At 42.6% G+C, this 24,358-nt stretch overlaps 2 protein-coding genes and 1 pseudogene across 9 annotated transcripts in view; 2 read left to right on the top strand and 1 right to left on the bottom strand.

The window, feature by feature from the left end:
* Positions 1–24,358, bottom strand: part of Unc13b (unc-13 homolog B) — a 215,076-nt gene that overhangs the window by 177,498 nt on the left and 13,220 nt on the right. The window lies entirely within an intron of this gene.
* Tmsb4xl2 (thymosin beta 4, X-linked like 2) lies at positions 6,794–7,393 on the top strand. Its single transcript, XM_039110986.2, has one exon. It carries the CDS (start codon positions 6,858–6,860, stop codon positions 6,990–6,992), a length of 135 nt encoding a protein of 44 aa, XP_038966914.1. The 5' UTR covers positions 6,794–6,857; the 3' UTR covers positions 6,993–7,393.
* Positions 7,856–8,015, top strand: Rpl39-ps2 (ribosomal protein L39, pseudogene 2; annotated as a pseudogene).

The raw sequence follows: 24,358 nt of genomic DNA, 5'->3' as shown, positions 1-24,358 counted from the left end.
CAGAGAAGAGAGGAGAAGAAATCAGAAGGGGGAAGCAGGCCCAATAATGTGCACGGTGTCATCCCAGCACTTGGGAGGTTAAGATAGGAGGCCCCCAATGTAAAACCCTAAGTTACATAAGACCTTGTCTCATAAAGTTAGAAAAAGATTGCTGAGCACAGTGGAGGCAGAGGCAAGCAGTTCTCTGAGTTCTAGGCCAGCTTACGCCTTAACTGGGCTGCCCTGTCTCGCCTACTTAGGGAGGTCTAGGCAAGCCATGGCTACATAGTGAGTCTACAGCCACTCAGATATGAGGCCATCACAGTTTTAGTTTTGTGGGGTTTTCTGAGACAAGGTCTCATTATGTAGCTCTGGCTGTCCTGGAACTTGCTCTGTAGATCAGGCTGGCCTTAAACTCACAGATCTGCCTGCTTCCGCCTCTGTCTCTGCCTCTGCCTCCTGTGTGTCACTCTATCCAGCTCACAGTTTTAGTTAAGTCCTTACATTAGCTCTGGATGGGGTAGCACATGCTTCAATTCTATCATTTGGGAGGCGGGGGAAGTAAGAGCAAGAGTTTAAGGAGGAACTCAACTTAACAGTGAGTTTTAGGCCAGCCTATGCTACAAGACCCTGTCTCAAAAATAAAATCCTTATGTTGTTCGCATCCAAAAATAGGTACATATCACCTTCAAATGAGATTTTTGTTGTTTATCTTGGGGTATTTTGGTTTTGTTTGTCTGGGTTTTTGTGGGGAGGAGGGGTGTTAAGACAGATCCCACTATGTAGCCCTGGCTGTCCTGGAACTCACTATATAAACCAGGCTGGCCTTGAACTCACAAAGATCCGGCAGCCTCTGCCTCTCAAATACTGGGATAAAGGTGTACAAGACAGACCTGGCTTCAACATGTTTAAAACATGGTAAAGTGGAACTTGGCTCTAATTCCAGTACTTTGGAGATAGAGGCAATAAGATCAGAACTTCAGTATCATCCTCACCTATATAGCAAATGGGAGGCCAGCCTGGGCTAAATGTGACTCTGTCCATTATGTGTGTGTGTGTGTGTGTGTGTGTGTGTGTGTGTGTGTGTGTGTGTGTGTGTGTATCACCGAGTCAAGCACAGTGACACATACCTATAATCCCAGAAATTGAGGTAGAGGCAGGAGGACCAAACAGTTCAAGGCTTCAAAGCTAGCCTCAGTTACATTGCAAGTTCAAGGCTAGACTGGATTACCATAAGACCTTGCTTCAAAAATAAATACATGCATACATACATACATACACACATAAGCAAACACTATATGTCTCAACCTCAATGTTAAAAACAACATATTGAACTGACTATGAAGCCAATTTAAAATTATTATTTTAAAAAGTTATTAAGGACTCTAGCACAAAATCTCTCCTTGTTATGAGGTCCAATTAAATCCACCATAACTCAAGCACCAGGTCAATGCAAATGACAAAAATTTATTTTAATCAAGGCACTACTTAAAGTGGAAACCTGAGGGTTCTTTGGAAAGTCGGTTGGATGGAGTTTTGCTGGGGCAAACACGTGAAGAAACGTTTCATAAGGGGACACAGGTGTCAAACGCTAAGCAGAAACAGGAGAGAACGTTCTGCTAAAACAAGCACACGAAAGGACACGGGATGACAGATCTTTGCTAAGAGCACACCATGTATGGTCTGCCTTACACTATGTAGCTGAGCTGCATTTGTCAGAACTCCATAGAGAGAAATGCAACAAAAACCTTCTGTGGTGTGCTGCACTTTCTTCCCACCTCCACAGACTCCGCTGATTGGCAGAGTGACATGAGCTGAGACCTGAAACAGACGGATGTGCTGAGGAAAGATACATGGAGGATACATGATGTTTGGAGGGTGTAAAGAGGACTTGATGGACAGTACCAGAGGCTGAGCTTGGCTTACAGAGCTAATGGGTCTTGTGTCTTCGCTGATCTTCACTTCCCTGAGACAGGCACAGCTGAGAACTCCTGGTGTTCCTCCTGGTACCTCCTTGCTGACTTGTGCCTTGGCTGAGGCCTGGCTGTCTCTGCTAGGTCGGGTAGCTGCTGCTGCTATCCAGACTCTACTGAACTGGACTACTGGTTTATCTAGGAAGTGTTTTCGAGTGGATCGAGCTGCCACTGCTGTGAACTGTGAACTGTACTGCCAATTTCCAGACATCACAGATGGGAGTTGCTTTAAAAAACCTTTCTAAACAGGTCCACTTCCCCGTATCCTTTCTTTCCCACTACCTCTGGTGGGTGGTGGGTTAAAAGGAAGGCTAAAGCATTTAAGAACCATCATTAAAAATAAGGTTTGAAAAAAATTAAAGTTACAACTACTGATAGATCAAGGCTGCAAAACAGACTTAGGATCTAACCTGCAACGAGCCAGAATATTACAGAATATTTAAGCTTGGAAATAACTAACATCTGTGTCAAATAACTGTTAAATTTCCCACCAATCAGGATAGAGGGTTGGTTCCTGGGCATGGGAACATGAATTTAGTTTAATCCTGACAGCAAGATGGAGAAGATGTCCTTGAGATGGCTGGACTCAGACAACTGTTTCCTTACAACAAAAACTGTCTGGCTATTGGAAAGGCCCCAGCTCCCCCACTTTTTTTTAAAAGAATTATGTATTTATTTTTTATATAGGAGTATTCAGTAGTTGTCTTCAGACACACCAGAAGAGGGGCATCGAATCCCATTACGGATGGTGGTGAGCCACCATGTGGTTGCTGGGAATTGAACTCAGGACCTCTGGAAGAGCAGTCAGTGCTCTTAACTGCTGAGACACCCTCTCCAGCCCCGGCCCCAGCTCCCTTAGGACCTGGGACCTTGAACTTAGTTTCCCTGCTATGATTAAATGGAGTCTGAAAACAAAATGGCAATATTTAGAACAAGTTCTTTTGCTTATTCCAAACATCTTCATCTGCCCTGTGTATAAAAAAAAATGAAAAACAAAAACAAAAAAACAAAACAACCAAGCAGAAAAGATGTAGGGAAAATAAGTCATTACAGAATACTGAGGCTCCTAAAGACTACAGACAATATGAAAACCTGAAGTAACCTAAAAAACAAGAAGACACAGACAGAGCACTTTCCTCTAGGCTCCCCAAAAACAAAGGCAAAAATAAAAGAATATGTGCCTATACTTCAAAAAAATAAAAACAAAACAACAAAAACAAAAACAAAACTAACTTTAGCACCTGCACTTCTCTAACCTTACTATAGAACCAAATCTGCTACAGGCACTCTTCAGATTATCGGAAATAATCCTATTCACACAGACTCACAAGCAGTGACCTGGTTCTCTAAGCACAAGGAATGGCTAACCTGCTTGGTCATGAGACAATTTCCAAAGCATATGGTATTGGTTCTCTTGCTTGTTACTCTCTTGTTTCAGAACCAAGCATTAAAAGAAGTCTATCACTTAAGTGCAGTAACCATCATTTCCTTTTTATTTGAAGAGTGACATCTTTAAAGCAGGAACTAGAACAATATCAACTAACTGGACTACCCAGAGCTCCTGGGAATAAAACCACCATCCAAAGAGCACACATGGAGGAAGCCAAGACTCCAGATACATATGTGGCAGAGGATGGTCTTATCTGACATAAATGGGAGGGAAGGGAGGCTTGATGTGCCAGTGTAGGGGTATACTAAAGGGGTGAAGCTGAAGTGGGTGAATGGGTGGAGGAGCACCCTCATAGGGAAAACGGAAGAGGGGTAAGAGGGGATGGGATGGGGGGTTTGGTGGAGGGGTAACTGGGAAAGGGGATATCATTTGAAATGTAAACAAATAAAATGATTAATAAAAAAATAAAAAATAAAAGAAATATTTGTATTCCTATTTTAATCTCCTGCCTGCCAACATCAAACAGTTATAATTGTCAATTTGCATATTGTTTTACTGCATTTCACATCTGTCAAATATCTGAATATAAAGATGCACTACGACACCTGTTAACCAACTGAACACAAGAAGTGACAAAACTGTGAAGACTGGTTGGCATGACGTCCCTTTTCTCACCTCTTCTTTAGTAACTTTCAAAACTGAATATTTAGGGCTGAAAGATGTTCAGTCAGAAGCTACTTGCCATGCAAGCGTGAGCAGCCAAGTTTGAGCCCCAACACACACACAAAGGAAAAATACTCAAAATGAAAAAAAAGAAAATCAGGGCTGGAGAGATGGCTCAGTGGTTAAGAGCACTGACTGCTCTTCCAGAGGTCCTGAGTTCAATTCCCAGCAACCACATGGTGGCTCACAACCATCTGTAATGGGATCTGATGCCCTCTTCTGGTGTGTCTGAAGACAGCTACAGTGTACTCACAGAGACAAAATAAATAAATAAATCTTCAAAAAAAAAAGAAAAAAGAAAATCAAATGGTGAAAAAAGATTACTCTTCTCTTACAGAATGGCAAATACCTTTTCCATGTTTATTCTCAGCCTTTACAACTTTGTGTTTTAGGATGTATGGGTGTTTTGCCTGCATCTGTGTCTGTGTACCACATGCCTGTTTGGTGCGTGCCTAGCTGTCAGATCCCCTAGAACAGGAATTACAGATAGTTGTGAGCCACTGCGAGGGTGCTGGGAACTTAATCCAAGTAGTGAGCCACCTATCTCCTTTTACAATGGTCTTTTTAATTGTATTGTCTCTTTTGTCTTTGGGTTTTGTTTTGTTTTGTTTGGGGTTTTTTGGTTTTTTGGTTTTGGTTTGTTTGTTTGTTTGTTTGTTTGTTTGTTTGTTTTTGAGACAGGGTTTCAATGTAACCAGCCCTGGCTGTCTTGGACTCACCTTATAGAGAACCTGAGTTCAATTCCCAGTACTCACAGGATAGCACACAACAATCTGAAACTCTAGGTCCAGGAGATCTAAGGAGATCCTGACTTTAAAGGGCACCAGGCATGCATCTGGTATGCATACATACATGCAGGCAAAACATTCACATATACAAAATAAATCTAAAACTTTTTAAGTTATATTAAGTCAGGCATAGTGGTGCACATCTGTAATTCCAGTGCTTAAGAGACTAAAGCAGGAGACTCATAAGTTTGAGATCAGGCGACAAGACCCTGTCTCAAACTGCAAAGGGTTTTTGCCAGGCATGGTACACATACCTTTAATTGGAGGCAGAGGAAGGAAGATCTCTGTGAGTTCCAGGACAGCCAAGGCTACACAGAGAAGCCCTGTCTCAAAAAAAAAAAAAAAAAAGCCAATGGCTGGAGATATAGCTTAGTAGTAGTGTTCAAAAGAAAGTTAGGAGAGGGGAATTTACTTTCAGCAGAAAATTATCCTATATAAATCTCAGTAAATGTCAACCATGTTTAAAACATTAAAAGCCATAACTGATTAGATTAATAGATGACCATTCACAATATATTTTATTATTATGCTTACTTATTGCTGTGTTTATTTATTTTGTGTGCAGATGCACACATGTCACAGCAGATGTGTGGAGGTCAGAGACAACCTAGAGGAGCGGATTCTCTCCTACCATATTGGTCCCAGGGCACCATCTCAACAGCCCTTATATTATTAATTCCTCATTATATTCTGGTAGAAAGTGCTGATCAGATTTTCTTCCAGGAGATTCCTCTGGTGAGTAATGCTACTGAGTATACCGTGGTCTTCTGGTTCTATACATTTAACCATTTCCATTTTGTTTCACTTGTATTTTGATGCCTTCTCTCATTAGTTCTCACTACATAAATTTAAATCTTCTATTAAAAATTATGTGCAAAAAAATTGCTAGCAGGATTGCAAACTGGTACAACCTCTCTGGAAATCGATCTGGTAGTTCCTTAGAAAACTGGAAATCGTTCTACCTGAAGACCCAGCTATACCTGGGCATGTACCCAAAAGATGCTCCACCATACCACAAGCACACATGCTCCACTATGTTCAGAGCAGCCTCATTCACAATAGCCAGAAGCTGGAAACAGTCCAAATGTCCTTCAACAGAAGAATGGACACAGAAAAAGTGGTTCACTTACACAATGCAATACTATTTACCTATTTTGCAGGACAATGAATGGAACTAGAAAATATCATCCTGAATGAGGTAACCCAGACTCAAAAGGACATGGTACGCACTCACTGATAAGTGGATGTTAGCCAAAAAGTTCAGATAACCACAATACAAATCACAAACCATAGAAAGCTTAACAAGAAGGAAGGTCCAAGTATGGATACCTGAAACCCATTTAGAAGGGGGAACAAAATAATCATGGGAGGCAGAGGGAGGGGGAGAAAGGGAGGGAGGGATCTGGGTGGGAGAAAGGAGGGGGCAGAAAAGGGGGCAGGATCAGGTATTGGGGGAGACAGGAGAGAAGCCAGAGGTGTGAGGCAGGGGCAAGGGGACCTCTAGAAAGTTCCAGAGACCTGAGATGTGAGAGGCTCCCAGGACTCCATGGGGATGACCTTAGCCAAAATGCCCAATAGTGGAGAGATGGAACTGGAAGAGACCACCTCCAGTCTATAGACATGGCTCCCAGTTGAGATATGGGGCCATCCATCCATGTTCAAAATTATGACCCAAAATTGTTCCTGTCTAAAGGAAATGGGGGACAAAATGGAGCAGAGACTGAAGGAAAGGCCTTCCAGTGACCGATCCAACTTGGGATCCATTCCATGCATAGGCACCAAACCCTGACACTATTACTGATGCCATGTGCTGGCAGACAGGAGCCTAGCATGGCTGTCCTCTGAGAACCTCTACCAACAGCTGACTGAGAAATGCAGATACTTACAGCCAAACATTGGACTGAGGTCGGGAACCCTATTCAAGAGTTAAGGGGAGTCGGCAGCAGCCTCTGAGCGGATCGACTCTCCTTGTTCGCCCAGCTCGCTCAGCTCCTTCCAGCAACCATGTCTGACAAATCCGATATGGCTGAGATCGAGAAATTCAATAAGTCAAAGTTGAAGAAGACAGAAATGCAAGAGAAAAATCCTCTGCCTTCAAAAGAAACAATTGAACAAGAGAAGCAAGCTGGCGAATCGTAATGAGGCGAGCGCTGCCAATATGCACTGCCTTCTTATTTTACTTCTTTTAGCTGTTTAACTTCGTAAGATGCAAAGAGGTTGGATCAAGTTTAAATGACTGTGCTGCCCCTTTCACATCAAAGAAGCAGAACTGCTGACCAGGAAGGCTCCCCCGCCTCTCCCGCCCATCTGCTGGCCTGGCTAGCAGAGAGGGAAAAGAACTTGTATGTTGGTGAAGGAAAAAGCTGGATGGGAGAGATGGTGGAATTGAGAATAAAATAAAGATGGTCCAAGATGTCTTGCAGGATATAAAATGCAGTTTAATCAGAGTGCCATTTTTTTTTGTTCAAACGATTTTAATTATTGGAATGCACAATTTTTAATATGCAAATAAAGTTTTAAAACCTGAAAGAAAAAAAAAAGAGTTAAGGGAAGGGCTAAAGGAGATTGCAACCCCATAGGAAGAACAACAGTATCAACTAACCAGGACTCCTCAGAGCTCTCAGAGACTAAGCCACCAACCAAAGAACATACAGGGCTGGTTTGTGGCCTCCAGCATTTCTGTAGCAGAGGACTGCCCTTTCTGGCCTCAGTGAGAGAAGATGCCCTTAATCCTGTAGAAAATTGATGCCCTGGAAAGAGGGATGCTGGTGGGGCTGAGAAGGGGGTAGGCTGCTAAATGGGGGAGCACCCTCTCAGAAGCAAAGGGGAGATGGAATGGGGTGAAGAACTCAGGGAGAGGAGACCATGAAGGGGGGCAACATTTGGAATATAAATAAATAAAATAATTTAATAAAAAAATACTGCTTCTTTAAAAGATGTTGGAGAAGCTCTTCTCCTTTCCTCCACCATTGTATACTCTACACCTGATTCGACTTCTCTCCATGTCTTCTCACAAGACTTTCATAATTAAGCAATTCCTGGCCAAGAAACAAAAGCAAAATCGTCCTATTCCTCAATGGATTCTGATGAAAATTGATAACAAAACAAAACAGGTACAACTCTAAGAAAAGACATTGGAGGAGAACGAAGCTGGGTCTGTAAGGATCCACACAATGGCAAAACTGAGGGTTTATACTCATTGTGGCCGTTGAGCAGTCCTACCATTTTTAACCTGGAGACTTTCTCATGTCTAAATTGGGGGTATAGTTTGCCCAGTAATAAAATGCAGAACCTTTCAAAAAATGATGGGGAAGAGGACATAGGTCCACGATAGAGTACTGCCTAGCATGCACAAGGCCCTGGGTTTGATCCTCAGCACCGAATAAACTAGGTGTGGTGTTCCTACCTACAAGCAAGCACCTAGGAGGTAAGAAAGCTAAGGTCGTCCTTGGCTGTATAGTGAGTTTGAGGACAGTGTGGGCTATAAGAAACCCCATTTCAAAAAAGAAAAGAAGAAGGAAGAGGAGGAGGAGGAGGAGGAGGAGGAGGGGAGGAGGAGGAGGGGAAGGAGGAGGAGGAGGGGAAGGAGGAGGAGGAGGAGAAGGAGAAGGAGAAGGAGAAGAAGGAGGAGGAGGAGGAGGAAGAGGAGGAGGAGGAAGAGAAGAAGAAGAAAAGAAATTGGTAATAGAGCCAAGTGCAATGGCACAAGCCTATAATCCTAACACTGAGGAGACTGAGGCAAGAGGGCCTCAGGTTTAAAAACAACCTGGGCTACATAGTGAGTTCAAGGTCAACTTAGGCTATGTGAGACCTTATCCAAGAGAGACCTTAGTTCAGAGGGACAGAAGACACTTTTGATTTAGCCAAATGAGGTAAACATGCCTACAACCTAGCACTTACATGGCCGCAGCAGGACCTCAGGTTCAAGACCAGTCTGGACTACATAATGAGACCCTGTCTCAAAAAGAAAAAAAAATTAGTTCCAATGACCATTAGAAAAACACTAAAAAGGAAGCAAAGACCTTATGAACACTGTCTTGAATGTAAGGGTGAAAAAATGCGAAGCATTCTCTTAACAGCTACCAAGAAGAAAGATTTAAGAGAAGCTGGGCAGGACTGAGGGGCATCTTGCTGATACAAGCCTTGTTGGAGACAAAATCGGAAAACAGCTCTCCTAGAAGGTCTAGGGCCTGTGGGATGGTGGCACAGTGTCCAGTCACATTCAAATGAGCTACAATGACTGCCCTGTTCTCTAGTAAAGACAGAACTATTCTAGCTCAGAGCAGCAGCAGCCACACCAGATCTGAACCAGACACAGCACCGCTGCCAAATACACAGAAATGTGAGCCACACAGAGAGAAGCTTCCCTGGAGATCACAGTGTGCAGCCAGACTTCTTTCCCCCGTCCTGCTGAACTGCTTAACCAGCAATCAGGACACTTGTTAAACTCTAGGTGGAAATTTTAACCTTCCGAAACTTCTAATAGCAAACGATGACTGAGACCACCTAAGAATACTCTTTCACCCTGTGGAAGATGAGGGGAGTACCTACCACATGAGGCTGAATCTAACCTCATTTTTCGTTTCTTGTCTGTTATCTGTCTGTCACCTGTCTGTCTGTTCTGAGTCAGGGTCTTACCATGTATGTATCCTTAGTTGGTCTGGAGCATGATACGCAGACCAAGCTGGCCTTGACCTCACAAAAATGCCACCTGCCTCTGTCTCCTGAGTGCTGGGACTAAAAGCAAGTGCCACCACATGTGGCTTTACCTCATTTTTCATTAAGAAAAAAATGTGCACTGTTTTAAAGATTACAAAATGACCCTAAAGTGATATAAGACGTGCAGGACACTCGACATCCAAAAGCTCTTAAGTAATATGCATACAGGACCCCGTTATGTATCCCTGACTGGTCTGGTACTCGCTGTGTAGACCAGCCTGACCTCCAGCTCAGAGACCAAACTACCTCTGCCTCCCAAAAGCTGCCCATGTACCTTCATGCCCAACATTTTTTTTAAAGTTAGCATCTTTACACAGTAGGTGAGTGCTACAGCTCCAGTTCAGGATCTCGTAAACCTAGAAACTAAACTAGATTGGGCAACACAGCAAGACATCATCATCATCACACATGCGCGTGCACACACGCACACACACACACACACACACACACACACACACACACACAATTGTGATGGGACATATAATGCTAACCTAGCATGCACAAAAGCCCCGCATTCAAGCACCAGTGCTACATAAATCTAGTATGGCGGTACACACCTGTAATATCAGAACTTGGAAGATGGAGACAAAAAGATCACAAGTTCATGGTCATCTTCAGCTTCATAGCAAGTTTGAGGCCAAAAATAAATATAAATAAAAGTAAACAAACAAAAGAAGGTGACATAGAAGCAAGGATAAAAGGTCGAACAGGACTAAAAGAACAAGGATGTATGCCAAGAGACAGAAAAGAATTTAACCTCAAAGGGAGACGGGCAAACAGCGCAGTGCTGTTTGGCAGATGCACTTGCTGCACAAGCCTGTCTGCCTGAGTCCCATCCACGGTACCAGTGGAAGGAGGGAGTTATCTGATCCCACATTTGTAACTATAACACATGAAACCACACTCACAAACACACAATAACAAAGCTTTAAAAGCACTCAAAAGGCAGAGGCATGAAGGGGAACACGTTTGAGGCCTTGTTTGAACCTCAACACAAAACAAACAATGAAGACTAAATAAAAAGAAGCTCAGTAAGATATGAGTATTAAGCAAATTAGGAAAAAACATAAAAATCTATGTGGCTGAGGCTGGCCTTGAACTCCTGGTCTTCCTACCTCTACCTCCCATGTACTGGGATTATATGCATGCACCACCATGCCTGGCCATTTGTTCTTGTGTCAACTTCAGACGCTCCAGTTATCCAAGTATTAGCACTCTAATTACATTGTTTGGGGTTTCGCTGTTGTTTTGTTTTTTAAGACGTGAAATCCATTTCAAGCTGGTCTTCAGTTTGTAGGATTATAGGACCATAGGCATGTGCTACCTCTCCTGGCTTTTGCTTACATGCCATTATCTGATTTCTCCCTTTCAGAATGCTACTGAGCTCTTCATTCACTTCTCTTTATGATTAGGGAGTTTCTTAATTTTTTCCTCCACATTATCACTTCAGTTTTCTTCTATGCTAACTTGTTTACTACTGTTTCTGTTATTGTTGAGGCAGTGTCTCCTGTATCCCAGGCTGGCCTAAAACTCCCTAGGCAGCCAAGAATGACCTCTCCTGCCTCCAGTTCCTGAGGTCTTGGAGTTGGGACTATGCCTTCTGTCAACTCAGCTGTGTCCCACCCCATCTCCTATTCACTTTTTTTGACCCTGGGTGGCACTATGTTACCCATGCTGATCCCTCCCACCTCAGCTTCCCAAGTACTTAGAACAGAAGTAATTCACATATAAAAGAAAGTTTTCTTCTGAGAAAGATCTAAATTACAAAGCAAAGCACTGCAACCCAGGAACTCTGCACCCAACCAGCTGCACTCACATGTGAAGCCCATTATGAGGGAGGCATCTTGCCAGCCCTGAGGAAAGGAAAGCTACACAGAGTAATTCTTCATGTTTTAAGTACTCAGATGTACAGCATGACCCTATCATCCTGTTCCCTTTAATTATCCCCAGGACAGCTGACAAGTAGGATGCAAGCAGCTCAGGGAATGTTCTGAAAGAGCAACTGCACCAAAAGGAGGTTTTACATATATGTGGGAAGGAATCTTTCTCTTCCCTACCATTAAAGGTCGCTTATATTTTGTGTTTGTAAGTATTCTATACAAAGGCCCAGACGTTTAGAGAACTCAAACAATCTTCATTGACACTGACTCAAACATATTATGTGTCAAGAATACTAGACAATAATGAATTATAAATTTCCAAACATTGCATGCAGGAGGGCTGCCTAGAAGACCCCACTGCGTTCAGGCTGACCAACTTGGCTGCCATCTGGGCCCAGATCCAGAGCTTCTAATCAGTCCACTCCAATACCTAGGAGCAGGTGGTGAGACCAGGGCTGCAGAAATCAGATCCATGAACAAGGTATCACCTCAAGCATGGCTGTGATTGAAATCAGCACTGCCACCAGAGAGCAGCTCTGGGGAGCCTGAGAGACTCGTGGAGACTTAGAGGAAGACATAGCAGCAGAGGATTCTGCAAAGTCCACATGTCCCAGGAAAAAATGAGAGAAGGGCAGGTCCATGGGAAGATGCTTTGAAAAAGTGGACTCAAAAAGTTGGAAGGATAGATGGCAGAACAGAGCCAGGTATACAGGGAAGAATGGCAATACTACCCAGGGCAAGGCTGTAGCTAGAAACCATGAAGTCCATGATCTCTGCTGCCGCTGGCTATAAAGGATAAGGAAGCTACTTTTGCAGTGGTATTTCATTGAGAGGCTTCTGTGATGTCTTTGCTCCCAACCCCCAAAAAGAAACAGTCTAGACAGGAAACCATCAAAAACAACGCTTTAAAATTGGGGTAAGGATTCTAAAGTATAGCTCTTCACAGTTGATGGCTTGTGGTGGGGGTGGGGTAGGGGAAGAAATCAGTTAGCTTTAAGGGGCTGGCCCCTTGAAGTTTGGCCATGCTTTAGTGAGTATATGGTCAACACAAATTGGACTTTGTATTTTTCTTTTTTTTTTCTTCTGTTTTGGGGGAGTTCATAAGTCTGGGAGGTAGATCTGGGAGGACTGGGAAATTAATGGGACTGGGTACATTGTGTGAAATTCCCAAAAAATCAATAAAAACACTAAGTTAAAAAAAAATAACTTCAAAGCATGTCTCTTAAGTGTCTTTAAAAAACAAACAAACAAACAAAAACAGGTTTAGACTGGTGACTTGAGTTCCATCTCCTGAAGCCACAGGTAGAAGGAGAAAACTTGGATAATTCCCATTGTCCTGTGATATCCACACACTCATGGTGGCACAGGCATGACCATTCCCCTCAAATAAAACAAAATTCCAACCTAACCACTCCAGCAGAAATAACTCACATTCCTGAGCAACAGTGGTCTCACAGCACCATGAGAAAAGTAACTATAGCATCTTTTAAGCACACTGCCACTCAATCTCTCAGATGGTCTAATCCCTACAGAACCTTTGTAGTGAGTAATAGTAGTAACTCCCATACTACAGGGAAGGGTCTGGGTCTGAGAGAGATTCACAGTTTGCTCACAGTTACAGACCACCTAACAGAGCTGGGACTACAGCACTGGGCCTCTGACAGCAAGGTCTGTTGCTCAGGAGGCTCCCCATGCCTCTAGTCTGAGTAGTACAATTATCTTTCTAGTAGCCATCTTTGTTAGCTCTGTTAGCTCTGAGTGGGACTGGAAAATCTCTTCAGTCCCACCAGCATGTTAGAGTATTTTCCTAAGAAACTAGAGGAGAGGATTGCAAAGGACACTACTTTCATGTGAGTATCCTAGCTAAACTGGACTCTTCAGTTGTTGTCTGGGCCTTTCCAATGCTGGGCCTACGCAACTTCTACCACCACACTAGGTCTACTTGTCTACTGCTTTGAAATATACTTAAGAGAGAACAAATTATTTTTTAAAGGAAGATACACTGAGACAATAAATGATGATAGCTTCTACCAATATAATAGAAGTAGAGATGATTTTTTTTTAAAAAAGGATCTAGGGGATCCTAAAGGATCTCCCAGTACTAGGGAGGAAAGACAAACAAATCTCTATAAGTTTCAAGACCAGCCTCATCTACATAGCAAGTTCTAGGACAGCCATGATTAGAGACCCTGACAAAAAAAAAGAAAAAAAAGAAAAAGAATAAATGAAACATTAGCTTATGTTTAATTTTTTAAAGAGATTTATGTATTTATTATATGTAAGTACACTGTAGCTGCCTTCAGACACACCAGAAGAGGGCGTCAGATCTCACTACAGATGGTTGTGAGCCACCATGTGGTTGCTGGGATTTGAACTCAGGACCTTTGGAAGAGCAGCTGGTGCTCTTAACCACTGAGCCATCTCTCCAGCCCCCAACATTAGCTTATGAAGCCAAGACAAAACTGTTGAACATTAATAGTCTCTAATACAAAGATGCTTTTGTATACATTCCTTCAGTATTTATTGAATATCCATTGTCAAGAACTGTGTCACATAACATAAGAAATAAAAAAAATTAGGATGGCTTAGCAGAAAAAGGCATTTGCTACACAAGGCTGGTGGCCTCAGCTTGATCCCCAGTACCCATATAAAGGTATTGTCCTCCAAACTAGATACACACACACACACACACACACACACACACACACACACACACACACACAGAGGAAGACACACATACTTAAAAAAATTTAAAGATATTTTCTCCCCTCCAGAGTCTCATGGTCTAAACAAAAGGAAGAGCTGTACCAGACTGTCTGACTCTAACCATCAAAGCAAAACTCTCTCTTTCAAAATCAAACCAACAAAGTGGAGATAGAACCTGTAGAGACCACCTCCAGTAGATAGGCATGGTCCCCAGTTGAGTGATGGGGCCACTCATCCATCTCAAAATTTTTAATCCAGAAATGTTCCTGTCCAAAGGAAAGACAGGGACAAAAATAATGGAACAGACTGAAGGAAAGGCCATCCAGAGACCACTCCACCTAGGGATCCATCCCATATGGTATGGCTGTTCCCTAAGAGGTTCTACCAGCACCTGACCAATACAGATGCAGATACTCACAGCCAACAATTGACTGAGCCAGGGGCCCCAATGGAAGAGCAAAGGGAAGGACTGAAGGAGCTGAAGGGGATTGCAACCCCATAGGAAGAAAAACAGTATCAATTAACAGGTCCACCCAGAGCTCCCAGGGACTAAACCACCAACCAAAGAGTATACATGGAGGGAGCCCTATGTAGCAGAGGATTGGGTTTATCTGGCATCAATGGGAGGGGAGGCCCTTGGTCCTGTGGAGGCTTGATGAAACAGCAAAGGGGGATGCTAGAGCAGTGAGGCAGGAGTGGGTGAGTGGGTGAGTGGGTGGAGGAGCACCCTCATAAAGGCAAAGGGGAGGGGGGAAGGGGAAAGGATGGAGGATTTGTGGAGAGGTAACCGGGAAGGGTGATCATTTGAAATGTAAATTAGTAAAATGATTAATAAAAAAATCAAACCAATAATTTAATCTATATCAAGGGCTATGACTGTTATATTAGGCCACAACCAAAACAATCAAACCAATACAGGACCTGACATCAACTCAGTCTGTTTGACTAGATCCATCTTAAAATCAACTTTCCAGGCAAGCATGGTGGCTAATGCCTTTAGTTCCAGTGCTTGGGAGGCTAAGGGAGGAGGAATGCCATGAATTCAAAACTAGCCTGGGCTACAGTGCAAGCTCTGTTCCCAAAAAACAAAAGGTAGCTCTAACTTCCCAGCAGTTACCTGTGTGTGCACACGAGAGTGTGTTAGTGGAGAGGCAACCTGGGCCCTCAGGAATGGTGGACAAGTGCTCTACCTCAGCTATGTCCCCAGACCCTAGCTCACTGTTTGTGAGACAGACAGGATTTGAATTCTGATTGTCCTCCCTCAGCCCTTGAGTAGCTGGAATCTCACATCTGCACTGATACTATTTTCAGGGATCCGATCCCTCCCTGCAATTTAGTAATACTTTCTTGATGTCTAAAGAAACGGACTGAAGGAATCATGTGTTATGAGATCTCAAAATGATAATTCATCTCTGTACCCTTTTTTTTTCATTCTTTTGTTTGTTTGTCTTACTATGTAGTCCTGGCTGATCTGGAACTCACAGAATCCACTTGTCTCTGCTTCCTGGGTGATATATTAAAAGCCTGCACTGCCATGCCCAGATGTGGTGTGTGTGTGTGTGTGTGTGTGTGTGTGTGTGTGTGTGTGTTATAGATTATATAGATTGTATTTATTTTATATTCTACATATTATATGTCACTGTTGTAGTTTTGTTTGAACAAGTAGCCTGTAACTATGTAGCCCATGCCAGCCTCTGAGTCCTAAGAGTTAAAATTACAGGTGTGTACTACCACACCCAGCTTCTCTGTACTCCTGCAAATATGGAACCAATAATGTTTTCTACTTAGAAGTCCTCTGTGATCTAATGAAAAAAAGTACGGATAACTATTTAGGCCTGGACTTAACTCTAAAGTTGAAAAATAAAACAAAGGCTTAAGCCAGGAATGATGGCAATGCCTGTGATCTCAGCTCTTGGGGCACAGAGGCGAGAGGATCAGAATCATCTGCAAAGGAAGCTTGAAGCCATGCTGAGTTACATGAGACCCTGTCTTACAAGGAGTGTGGGGTTACATTTCCTCAATTCTCTACTTTAATCTCTAGACAGGCAGATAAAAACCAGACCAGAAGTCATATCTTAGAATGAGGAATGTATATTAACCTGAATAAACTACTGGGTGCATCACCACTGAGCCCCAAGCCCAGAAAAGGGTATCCAGGAGTGTTCAAGGCAAAGGACTAAAGGGAAAGGGTAAGATAGGAAGAACTTAAAATAGTCTCACACAGGGATGGGGAGATGGCCCAGTGGCTAAGAGCACTGGCTGCTCTTCCTGAGGATTTGGGTGTGCGGCTCATCACCCATTTCAGTCTCAAGGGATCCAACACCCTCTTCTGGCCTCTGAGGACATTGCATGGATGGGGTATACAGGCATGCATGCGTCAAAACAGCTAAACCCACAAAAATATTAAATTAAGCTTGTTTGGTGACACATGTCTTTAATCCCAGGACTCAGGAGACAAAGACAGGTGGATCTCTGAATTCAAAGCCAGCTTGGCCTAGAGAGTTCCAGGACAGCCAAAGTTATACAGAGAAGCCCTGTCTTGATAAACCAATAAACTAATTAATTAATTACTGAGTCTTTATTCTTAGACCTAACCTTATTACCAATGCTATCTTCACTTTGCATGGCCTTGCATATCATATCCTGTCTTGTATATATATCAAAATTCAAGTTAAACAACTAGTCCTGTGGCTGGGCTAGAGAAAGGAATTGTTATCATACCTGCCTTTAAGTGTTGTCCAGTTGAACAAAGTGGACAACGTGCCAGTCAGTCTTAGTTGCTGCTCTATTGCTGTAAAGAGACACCATGAGAGTAGCAACTCTTCTATAGCTCTCTTAGAGAGCACACAGGCAAGTAATGTCCTGAGCTGAGAGCTTTACGTCCTGATCCACAGGCAGGAAAGAGGGAGAGAAAGAGCGAGTGAGTGAGTGCAAGAACACGAGTGGGCTTGGCAGGGGCTCCTGAAATATCAAAGCCTAGCCTCAGTGACACTACCTCCAACAAGGCCACACCTAGTCCTTCTAATCCTTCTCAAATAGTACCACTCCCTAAAATGTAAGCATTCAAATATATGATCGGGGAGGGGGCATTTTTATGTAAACAACCAAACACTTTAAACATAAGTAGCTGAATTTCTGTCTCAAAAACAAGAAAAAAAAGACGAGAATTGAAATTATAAGTCACATACTTAAGGGGAAAGCCATTCAAGCTTCTATATGGGGGATTCTATAGTAAGACCCCCATCAGAGAGAGAGAAAGAAAGAGAGAGAGAGAAGGGAAGGGAAGGGAGGGGAGGGGAGGGGAGGGAAGGGAAGGGAAGGGAGGGGAGGGAAAGGGAGGAGAGAAGAAGGGAAAGGAAGGTAAGGAAAAGAGAAAGGGAAAGGGAAGGAGAAAGAGAAAGAGAAAGAGAAGAGAGAAAGAGAACAGGAGAAAGGAAAAGAAAAACCCACTATACAACATACAATTTCCTCTTTAAAGATTAATTAAAACACAGTCAATTGTCCAAGGCCTCAGACTTAATTAAACAGTATACTCTGAAATTCGAGCCCAGATTTGAAAGCCTACACTTTGGGCAGCCCACAGCTTTCCTCTCTCAGCACTAATATCAGAGCCACACCAACTGAAAGAGCTAATGCTATAATTTATGCCAACATAAACCAAATCAAAGAAAAACAACATGAATTTTGTGAGAATATGGTAGCATGGCCAGCTATAACCCCAGTGCCTAGGAGACTGAGGCTGGATATAGAATCCTAAGGGTTTGAAAGATGGCTCAGTCAATCAGGTACTTGCTATGCAAGCATGAGGGCCTGAGTTCATATTCCAAGCACTTATAAAAAAATAAAAAACAGCCAAGTCGTGATGGCTCACTCCCTTAGTCCTAGCACTGGGGAGGCAGAGGTAAGTGTATCTCTGTGAGTTTGAGGCCAGCCAAGGCTGCACAGAGAAACCCTGTCTCAAACAAACAAACAAACAAACAAACAAAAAAGGGAGTGGGTGGGTGAGTGAAGGAGCACCCTCGTGGAAGCAGGGGGATGGGGGTGGAATGGGGAGGGGAAACCAGGAAGGGGGATAACAGTTGAAATGTAAATAAACAAAATAACCAATTAAAAAACAATCCATTGGCAATGAGTGCCTGTAACTCTAGTACTGCAGAGGATGGTGGTCAGACTCAGGTGATCTCTAGATCCAGCTCACAGCCAGCTTAGCTAAATCAGTGAGCTCCAAAGAAACCCCAACCCAGTAAGGTAGAGGGAACTGAAGAAAGCATCTGACATTGATTGACCTCTGGCTTCTATGTGCACATAGACACACACACACACACACACACACACACACACACACACACACACACCAGGAAGAGAGTGAGCGCCCGATCAGGCTATAAAATATACTTTTCTAGTCTAGCCTGTGCTAAACAGTAAGACTATCTCACTATCTCAAAAAGGCAGGGGGGCAGCGTGATAGCACAGTGAGTGAGTGCACTTGCCATGCAAGCCTGGTGGCCTGAGTTCAATCCCTGCATCCCATAGAAAAGTGGAAGGTAGCATGGACAGTGAAAACAGAACGAAATAGTGTATATATGATTACTTGCATTCCTACGGAGTCCTTCAAGTTACTGTTCTTTTACAGAACCACTACAGATTGAACTCAGGGCCACTCATGCTTGAACACTCTCCACTCTCCACTGCTGAGTTTAACTCTCCACAGGCCCAGCCCATCTGACATGTCTTATTATCACTGTTAATTTCTACTGCCCTGCATAGGTTTTTATCATAACATGAAGAGACTGTGAGTGAGGACTATAAGCAGCCCGCAGCTGCTGTATTATTTTTTAACCATTATTTGTTAGCGTGCACTTGTTTGTTTGCCTTGTACTTTAAAAACATAATTTTTCCGAGAGCCAGAAAATTTACCAACTCTAAGGTCCTTCCTCAAACCAAAGGACAAATAAGTACTTACGTCAAACCTCAACTAACAAAGCCAATGACTAACTCTAAAGTAAACACAATCCAGTTTATAATTGAGCACATACAAGTACTCACGTATCTTTCAAAATGTTTTATAAATAAGCAAGCCCCAGTTGTGTTTACATTAATACACTATCAGATTTCTATAGTTACTATTTATCAGAAACAATTCCAGTTTGGTTACATATGGACAGGACAAGGTGGCCTCAGTCATCTTCTGAATCATTTCTAAACCAAGTGATTATAACAATTACTGTGATATTTAAAGAAAAATTCGTGTATTTTCAAATTCAATCAACTTAGTGTTCAACTTAATAGCTAACACTGTTATATTAAGAAGTCTTACAAAGCTGGGTGTGGTGTGGTGGTTCACACCTTTGATCCAGCACTCAGAAGGCAGAGGCAAGGGAACTCTGTGAACTCGAGACCAGCCTAGTCTACATAGTATGTTCCAGGTCACTACATAGTGAGACCCTATCTCAAAAAATTTGAAAGAAAACCTCTTACAAGGCTTAGTAGTGCATGCCTATAATTTCAGCTACTTGGGAGGCTGAGACAAGAAGATTCCAAGTTCAAGGCCAATCTCAGTTAACTGGTTAACTTGGTAAGGTCTTGTCTCAAAACAAAAACAAAAAAGAAAAAAAAAAAAGGCTGAGAGGTAATGAAAGAGTAAAGTGCTTATCCAGCATTCACTGAGGCCCAGTGCCACAAAGTCTCTAAGCTAGCACATAAATCATAACAAGTGGTATTTTATTATTTTGTAGATAGGTTTCACTACATTGCCCAAACTTGACCCAAACCCCTAAGTTCAAGAAATTTTCCTACCTCAGTTGCTGGAATTATTGCTGTATACCACTGTAGCACACCTATTTTCTGGTATTTATTAAAACTCACTAAACAGGGCTGAGGCTGCAGTTCAGTTGCTATAGTGCTGTCCTTGCATAAGTGAGATACTAGACCCACATAAATTGTGTGGGTGGCTCAAGCATCTATCTCAGCATTCAGAAGGTGAAGGCAAGAGAATCAAGAGTTCAAGGTCATCCTCTCCTACATAAAGTTGGGTGCCAATCTATACCCATGGCACTCTGAGAGAACCTGAACTATTTTGATCTTGGAAGTCAAACAGGGTCAAACCTGGCTAGTACTTGGATGGGAGAGTCCAGTCTATGCTACATGAGACACTGCTGAAAACACCAAATAAATAGCCAGGTGTAGTGACACATGAGGCAAAGACAGGCAGATCTCTGTGAGTTCAAGACCAGGGTGGGGTTGGGGATTTAGCTCAGCGGTAGAGCGCTTGCCTAGCGAGCGCAAGGCCCTGGATTCGGTCCCCAGCTCCGGAAAAAAAAGAAAAAAAAAAAAAAGACCAGGGTGGGCTTAGGGAGACTCTATCTCAAAAACAAATAAACAAACCAGCAAAAAATTAATGTAATTTAATTCATTATATATCCTCCAAGGAAGACAAAGCTTATTAAGTTACTAACATATGCACACATTGAAGCAAATCAAACATTTGTTTAGTATATCTATTACGTGAGACTGAAAGCTTATAATGTAAAGCCATAAGAATTCAAGTCATCGGGCTGGAGAGATGGCTCAGCGGTTAAGAGCACTGACTGCTCTTCCAGAGGTCCTGAGTTCAATTCCCAGCAACCACATGGTGGCTCACAACCATCTGTAATGGGGTCTGGTGCCCTCTTCTGGCCTGCAGTCACATATGCAGGCAGAATGCTGTACATAAAATAAATAAATAAATCTTAAAAAAAAAAAAAAAAAAAGAATTCAAGTCATCACGGTGTGTGTGTTCAGAGGAACGTCAACAGCTTACCTTACCTCTTCTCTCTAGTCAGAACAGGCCATAGAACCAGATCTCAGGGAAATGAGAAAGCAACCATAGATGTCACAGAAACCAAGAAACACCTGCCATCATCCTGAATAAGGAGCAGAGGTTATGACCTCCTGATTGGTTTCTACTAGAAATAGCTAGATTATTCTACTAACCAAGCAATACTGACACTACAAAAACATGCTGCCAGACCAATGTCCTTAAATGTCAAGTAGTGGCACCTTATTTTTCATTTAATTTATTGTGATGTCCTTGGTGTGCTCTTTTAACAGTGAGAAGATTAGAATTACTGATTCAGGGGCTAGCAAGGTGGCTCACTGGATAAGAGCACTTTCTGTTGGGGGGTGGGATGTGAACTCTGAGTCTGAGGCCAGCCTGAACTACAAAGTTAGGTCTAGGATATCCTGAGCTACCCTGTCTCAGGAGGAAAAAAAAGGAGTACAAGATTGAGAACCTGAATTTGAATTCCAGAACCCACATAAAACCTGGAACCAGTAGCATGTGTCTGTAATCCAGGAGATGGGAGCAGAGAGCAGAAAGTCCTCCAGACCATGAACAACAAAAGGCCCAGTCTCAAACAATATGGAAGATGAAGGCAATACCCATGTCTTACTTTCATATTTGTGCCTACACAGAGATGTACACACATACATTACACACAGAGAGACAGACACACACACATATACATAAAGGAAGAAATATTAGGATACTGGATAGATAGCTCAGTGGTTAAAGAGCACTGGCTGCTCTTCCAAAGAACCCAACATTAATATGGTGGCTCACAACTGCCTGTAACTCCAGTTCCGGAGATCCACCTGCCCCTGTCTCCCAAGTGCTGGAATTAAAGGCATGAATCACCATGCCCACCTATGTTTTTCTACTTTGAGACAGGATCTATGTAGGCTAGACTCTGTTTATTTTTGTTGGGACAAGGTTTCTCTGTGTAGCCCTTGCTACCCTGGAACTTGCTGGGAACTTCCAGTCTAGCCTGGAACTCAGAGATCTACCTTTCTCTGCCTCCTGAGTGCTGGGATTAAAGGCCTGAGCCACACCAGGCTAGCTTCTCTTTCTTTAAAAATCTTATTTCTGGGGTTGGGGATTTAGCTCAGTGGTAGAGCGCTTGTCTAGCAAGCGCTAGGCCCTGGGTTCGGTCCCCAGCTCTGAAAAAAAAAAAGAGAGAGAAAAAAATCTTATTTCTTCTTGCCTATAGGATTATTTTTCTCTCACTTGGTAAGGCCTCCTCTTCTTCAAGATCCTAGCTTTATTAGGAAAGGTTTCTGTGATCTGAATGGATAGCTTTCTCTAGCATTTGTACTCATAATAACATGTAGACTATAGCATATATAAGTCTTTTTCCTAGTTGTAATTTTAGTGAGTTTTTGTTGTAGTAGTAGTTGTTGTTATTGTTATTGTTTTAAGTTTATTTTGAGAGAGGGCATGCCAGGCACCCATGTAAAGGTCAGAGGACAACTTGAGTCAGTTATCCACATCCACATGGGTTCCAGAAACCAAAGTCTGGTCATCAGATTTGATAGTAAACACCCTTACTGCTCACAGTTCCTTCCAACTCAGCAGCCCACAGTTATACTTGTATATTAATTTGTGAAACATTTGTTTGCTTAATGTCTACCCTCTGATCGGCCTTTAGCATAACTCTTAGGAAGGTAAGATATTTTTCTCACTTCTGCCCCAAGTGCCTAGCACAACACTTGCTGGGGTGAAAACCATGAATGAATGAAAGAAACCCTTTGGACTTTTCTGAAGTTCTCTAAATCATTCCCATCACAATCTTCTATCCCACTTGGCACAGAATCAGTTATCATCACTCCTTGTTCCCACCTCATTGTACCTTTGCCCTTTGTGTTAAGACACTGAGGATCAACCCCTAGTGCCTTGTGTATTCTAAGCAAGCCTCTACCACTGGACTAAGTCCTCAGCTCTTCGCTTCTTCAGGCTCCAAACACTAAAACTGCTTAAGACTATTCTGAACCATCCTTTTCATTGCAAAACTTCTGACTACCTACCCTACACTTGCTCATTCTATGTCTTCATTTCCCACATACTCAAGTTCTCGAATACAGCACTGACCAAACATTAATGAAACTGCTCTACTTCTAAAGCCCAAAGTTTATTTTTTTTCTTAATATTCAATCACTACAATTCATCTCTACTGTCTGATCACTCCTTAAAATTTCCTGTCCTATAGGTTATCTGATAGTATTTTGGTTTCTTGTCCCCCACCTTTTTCACTGATTTTTTTTTCTTTACTTAGGACTCATTTCAAGTTATATACAAGTATTTCCCTTCCCAGTGTCCAAACGCCAGCCCCCTTCAGTTGCTCAGCACATCTTCCTCACTGGCTGCCCTCTAACTGCTGTCTTCTCAGCATCATTTACAAGGCAATATCACATACATCAAAAAGCAGCTGCACAAGAAAGTAACCCAACACAGTTCATAGGTGCATATGTCTTGATCACAACACCAGGTGAGCCCTTAATGTACAGAAACAAAAATAGCAATAGGGGAAAAAAGATTCTTTTCTTTAATCCTTCAACTGAGACCCTCGGAAGACAACCCTGGGCTGTGTCAAGTTGACATCTGAAGCTAATCCTATACTTCAAGACTGAGGACTGCTCTTCCTATCTCTATGATTTCTCCTCAAGACTGAGGACTGCTCTCCCTATCTCTATGATTTCTCCTCAAGACTGAGGACTGCTCTCCCTATCTCTATGATTTCTCCTCAAGACTGACGACTGCTTCCCCTATCTCTATGATTTCTCCTCAAGACTGAGGACTGCTCTCCCTATCTCTATGATTTCTCCTCAAGACTGAGGACTGCTTCCCCTATCTCTATGATTTCTCCCTATTCTTTGGGAGAAAATTATTTTTATAAATATACTCTAACACAAACTGTTGAATTTTTACCAAGCTTTTTTTTTTTAATCGCTGTGGAACTCACCAGCAGGAAAACAGAAGCCCTTATGTATCCTTTTCCTTTGATCTATAGACCTGCCTACACATCCAGTAGATAGCTGCTGTTCCAGTTAAATTTTCTGTTACTGTGACAATTCACTTGGACTGAAAGCAACTTGGGGAGGGGTTTTTTTCCCTCTTAGCTTCTAGGTCACAGAACAGCTTTTGAGAAAAACTGGGAAAAAGTGAAGCAGAGACCACAGAGGTAGGCTACTTAGTAGTCTGTTCTCCAGTATCTGCTCAGCTAGCTCTCTTAGCCAGCCCAGAAGCCTCTGCCTATGGATAGTATCTGCCTCAGTGGGCTGTGCCCTTGACAATAAAGAAAATGTAACACAGACTGGCACACAGGTAATTTGATCAAGGCAATCCCTGAATTGAGACTCTCAGATAACCCTGGGCTGTGTCAAGTT

This window comes from Rattus norvegicus, chromosome 5 (assembly GCF_036323735.1).
Source record: "Rattus norvegicus strain BN/NHsdMcwi chromosome 5, GRCr8, whole genome shotgun sequence".
NCBI lineage: Eukaryota > Metazoa > Chordata > Mammalia > Rodentia > Muridae > Rattus > Rattus norvegicus.
Note: the sequence above shows the minus strand (reverse complement) of the source record. Positions and strands in the feature narration are given on the sequence as shown.